The 5499-nt window shown below is 43.4% G+C and overlaps 1 protein-coding gene across 1 annotated transcript in view; it reads left to right on the forward strand.

Annotated features, from left to right (window-relative positions):
* PPIE (peptidylprolyl isomerase E) overlaps positions 1–4938 on the forward strand; it is a 42530-nt gene extending 37592 nt beyond the window's left edge. The window contains exon 10 of the mRNA XM_053707317.1: positions 4705–4938. Coding sequence (XP_053563292.1) covers positions 4705–4773 — 69 coding nt within the window. The 3' untranslated portion in view covers positions 4774–4938. The remainder of the gene's footprint in view (positions 1–4704) is intronic.
* The last annotated feature ends 561 nt before the right edge of the window (positions 4939–5499 follow it).

Raw genomic sequence — 5499 nt, forward strand, 5'->3', positions numbered from 1 at the left:
AAAATGTTTGTTCAACAAGGTTTTATATTGCAACCCCTTGCATGCATCGCGCCGATTACGGCTGCGGCAGCATTTTGGATTGAGTCTCTGGAAGAGAACCTTAGTTCAGCTACGCTGGACGACATTACGGACAGGCTTAGAGTCCTTAAACTAGCTAATTCATTCATTTCGGAGGCCGTAGTACATTTAACCAAACTTACGGCTAAGAACTCAGGATTCGCCATTCAGGCACGTAGGACGCTGTGGCTAAAATCCTGGTCAGCTGATGTAACTTCTAAGTCCAAATTACTTAATATACCTTTCAAGGGGCAAACTTTATTTGGGCCCGGTTTGAAAGAAATTATCGCTGACATTACAGGAGGTAAGGGCCACGCCCTGCCTCAAGACAAAGCCAAAGCTAAGGCTAGACAGTCTAATTTTCGTCCCTTTCGGAATTTCAAAGCAGGAGCAGCACCAACTTCCACTGCACCAAAACAGGAAGGAGCTGTTGCTCGTTACAGACAAGGCTGGAAACCTAACCAGTCCTGGAACAAGGGCAAGCAGGCCAGGAAACCTGCTGCTGCCCCAAAGACAGCATGAACCGAGGGCCCCCGATCCGGGACCGGATCTAGTGGGGGGCAGACTCTCTCTCTTCGCCCAGGCTTGGGCAAGAGATGTTCAGGATCCCTGGGCGCTAGAGATCATATCTCAGGGATACCTTCTAGATTTCAAATTCTCTCCCCCAAGAGGGAGATTTCATCTGTCAAGGTTGTCAACAAACCAGATAAAGAAAGAAGCGTTTCTACGCTGTGTACAAGATCTGTTATTAATGGGAGTGATCCATCCGGTTCCGCGGTCGGAACAAGGACAAGGGTTTTACTCAAACCTGTTTGTGGTTCCCAAAAAAGAGGGAACTTTCAGGCCAATCTTGGATTTAAAGATCCTAAACAAATTCCTAAGAGTTCCATCGTTCAAAATGGAAACTATTCGGACAATCTTACCCATGATCCAAAAGGGTCAGTACATGACCACAGTGGATTTAAAGGATGCTTACCTTCACATACCGATTCACAAAGATCATTACCGGTATCTAAGGTTTGCCTTCTTAGACGGGCATTACCAGTTTGTAGCTCTTCCATTCGGATTGGCTACGGCTCCAAGAATCTTCACAAAGGTTCTGGGTGCCCTTCTGGCGGTACTAAGACCGCGAGGAATTTCGGTAGCTCCGTACCTAGACGACATTCTGATACAAGCCTCAAGCTTTCAAACTGCCAAGTCTCATACAGAGTTAGTTCTGGCATTTCTAAGGTCGCATGGATGGAAAGTGAACGAAAAGAAGAGTTCTCTCTTTCCTCTCACAAGAGTTCCATTCTTGGGGACTCTTATAGATTCTGTAGAAATGAAGATTTATCTGACAGAAGACAGATTAACAAAGCTTCTAAATGCATGCCGTGTCCTTCATTCCATTCAACTCCCGTCAGTAGCTCAATGCATGGAGGTGATCGGCTTAATGGTAGCAGCAATGGACATAGTACCCTTTGCACGTCTACATCTCAGACCGCTGCAATTGTGCATGCTGAGTCAGTGGAATGGGGATTACTCAGACTTGTCCCCTACTCTGAATCTGGATCAAGAGACCAGAAACTCTCTTCTATGGTGGCTTTCTCGGCCACATCTGTCCAGGGGGATGCCATTCAGCAGGCCGGACTGGACAATTGTAACAACAGACGCCAGCCTACTAGGTTGGGGCGCTGTCTGGAATTCTCTGAAGGCTCAGGGACAATGGAGTCAGGAGGAAAGTCTCCTGCCAATAAACATTCTGGAATTGAGAGCAGTTCTCAATGCCCTTCTGGCTTGGCCCCAGTTAAAAACTCGGGGGTTCATCAGGTTTCAGTCGGACAACATCACGACTGTAGCTTACATCAACCATCAGGGAGGGACAAGAAGCTCCCTAGCAATGATTGAAGTATCAAAGATAATTCGCTGGGCAGAGTCTCACTCTTGCCACCTGTCAGCAATCCACATCCCGGGAGTGGAGAACTGGGAGGCGGATTTCTTGAGTCGCCAGACTTTTCATCCGGGGGAGTGGGAACTTCATCCGGAGGTCTTTGCCCAAATACTTCGACGTTGGGGCAAACCAGAGATAGATCTCATGGCGTCTCGCCAGAACGCCAAACTTCCTCGCTACGGGTCCAGATCCAGGGATCCGGGAGCGGTTCTGATAGATGCTTTGACAGCACCTTGGAACTTCGGGATGGCTTATGTGTTTCCACCCTTCCCGCTGCTTCCTCGATTGATTGCCAAAATCAAACAGGAGAGAGCATCAGTGATTCTAATAGCGCCTGCATGGCCACGCAGGACTTGGTATGCAGATCTAGTGGACATGTCATCCTGTCCGCCTTGGTCTCTACCTCTAAGACAGGACCTTCTGATACAGGGTCCATTCAAACATCAAAATCTAACTTCTCTGAAGCTGACTGCTTGGAAATTGAACGCTTGATTTTATCAAAACGTGGGTTTTCTGAGTCGGTTATTGATACCCTGATACAGGCTAGGAAGCCTGTTACCAGAAGGATTTACCATAAGATATGGCGTAAATACCTATACTGGTGCGAATCCAAAGGTTACTCCTGGAGTAAGGTTAGGATTCCTAGGATATTGTCCTTTCTACAAGAAGGTTTAGAAAAGGGTTTATCGGCTAGCTCATTAAAGGGACAGATCTCAGCTCTGTCCATCTTGTTACACAGGCGTCTGTCAGAAAATCCAGACGTCCAGGCCTTTTGTCAGGCTTTAGCTAGGATCAAGCCTGTGTTTAAAACTGTTGCTCCGCCATGGAGTTTAAACCTTGTTCTTAACGTTCTACAAGGAGTTCCGTTTGAACCCCTTCATTCCATTGATATAAAGTTGTTATCTTGGAAAGTGTTATTTTTAATGGCTATTTCTTCGGCTCGGAGAGTCTCTGAGTTATCAGCTTTACATTGTGATTCTCCTTATTTGATTTTTCATTCAGATAAGGTAGTTCTGCGTACAAAACCTGGGTTCTTACCTAAGGTAGTCACTAACAGGAACATCAATCAAGAGATCGTGGTGCCTTCTCTGTGCCCGAATCCTTCTTCAAAGAAGGAACGTCTTCTACACAATCTGGATGTAGTTCGTGCCCTCAAGTTCTACTTGCAGGCAACTAAGGATTTTCGACAAACGTCTTCCCTGTTTGTCGTGTACTCTGGTCAGAGGAGAGGTCATAAGGCTTCGGCTACCTCTCTCTCCTTCTGGCTTCGTAGCATAATTCGTTTAGCCTATGAGACTGCTGGACAGCAGCCTCCTGAAAGAATTACAGCTCATTCTACTAGAGCTGTGGCTTCCACTTGGGCCTTTAAGAATGAGGCCTCTGTTGAACAGATTTGCAAGGCTGCAACTTGGTCTTCGCTTCATACTTTTTCCAAATTTTACAAATTTGACACTTTTGCTTCTTCGGAGGCTATTTTTGGGAGAAAGGTTCTTCAGGCAGTGGTTCCTTCTGTATAATGAGCCTGCCTATCCCTCCCGTCATCCGTGTACTTTTGCTTTGGTATTGGTATCCCAGAAGTAATGATGACCCGTGGACTGATCACACATAACAGAAGAAAACATAATTTATGCTTACCTGATAAATTCCTTTCTTCTGTTGTGTGATCAGTCCACGGCCCGCCCTGTTTTTTAAGGCAGGTAAATATCTTTTAAATTATACTCCAGTCACCACTTCACCCTTGGTTTCTCCTTTCTCGTTGATTCTTGGTCGAATGACTGGGAGTGGCGTAGAGGGGAGGAGCTATATGCAGCTCTGCTGGGTGAATCCTCTTGCATTTCCTGTTGGGGAGGAGTTATATCCCAGAAGTAATGATGACCCGTGGACTGATCACACAACAGAAGAAAGGAATTTATCAGGTAAGCATAAATTATGTTTTTCAAATAGGTTTTCCATTATTTTTGCTATCTGCTACTATCTACCAAAACAACTGCTGGAGTTGTCCTTATGTGTTGTGAGCATGAATACTTCATCAGTGAATTGAACACACATACATACATATCTTGATATTTTTGATCCATTTTGCTAGAAAATATATTTTGCTTACCAGACATCAAAATCCCTTTATAAAATATCCTAAATGGATATGAAACCAAAATGTTTGATTTCATTATTCAGCTAGTGCATGCAATTTTAAGGAACTTACTAATTTACTCCTATTCATTTTCTTCATTCTCTTGGTATCTGAAAAAATAGTAATGTAATCTTAGGAGCTGACCCATTTTTGGTTCAGCAACCTGGGTAGCGCTTGCTGATTGGTGGCTACATTTATGTGTGCTCTGAAGGCCAAGAAGCCACCTTGCACATGTACACTGATGCTGAAAAGTAAAACACTGTCATATTTTTAAACGGTGGATTGGCACTCATGTACCGATTCGAGCCAGAGAGTGAGCCCAGAGTAAGTTTCAAAGTTTATTATAAAAAAGAAAAATTGTAATACCGTGCAACAGTTGGACAGCAGGGGGCATTGCCTACTACACTACAGAAAGGAAATGGGAGGGGCGGAGGAACTGTCAAGAAAGGCAGGATAAGATATTTTTTATTTTATAGAGTTGCAAATAAAAAAATGATTATAGCAAGTTTCATGGGAATGGCATATTGTTGTACAGGAACATTCCCATACTCTTTAATTTCCTCTTTATCTTCTTTCTTGTCCTAAGGCTGTAGGTGGCAAGGATGGAAAAGCGAAGCAGAAAGTTATCATCTCTGATTGTGGGGAATATGTATAAAGATGCTTTTTACCCATGTAGTAATGTGCTTGTGCTGAAGATGAATGCTGGATTGGATGAACTGGCACAATGCTTTTTCATTTCATTCAATGGACACTTTTTTTTTTTTTTTTTCTTCTCCTTTTTAATATATTTTTCATAATTAAATAAGTTTTTTTTTTCTAACCCGTGTAATGTACATTATTAATGAGCTGGGAATTACTTGAAGCTCTACTTTTGATAAAAACTGAAATCAATCATCTATAGATTTTGGTTTTCTTTAGAAAAACATGAATATATAATTTCTCACAATGTGCATATATAATTTTTCAACCTGTCTGTGTATATAGTCATGTGTTAGAATTTATTCAACTGAAAAAAGAAAAAACAGAGGCGCCGACATGGCCTAGTAATGCAAAGATAAGTGACTCCAATAAACACAAATCCAGATGTATACTCACAAGAGCAGCGCACCCTGTGGTGCTATTGATGCAGGCCGGAGCCTCGCAATGGTCCAGCTCACTGTGGGATTGAAGTGGATACCCAGAAGATGTCCCTGAGGGGATTGATAGTAGATATCCTATGTGGACACAAAGTATATGCACATAGCCCAGTATTGTTAAGACAGAGAGACAAGTAAGTAAAGAATAAACTTACAAGATCCAATGCACCTCCAGGTGCATTAACAGCAGGCTGGGACCTAACAGTCGCCCAGCACACTGGAAAACTCCCAGTAGGTCCTGGTCT

The sequence above is a fragment of the Bombina bombina genome, chromosome 3 (assembly GCF_027579735.1).
Source record: "Bombina bombina isolate aBomBom1 chromosome 3, aBomBom1.pri, whole genome shotgun sequence".
In the NCBI taxonomy this organism is placed as follows: Eukaryota; Metazoa; Chordata; class Amphibia; order Anura; family Bombinatoridae; genus Bombina; species Bombina bombina.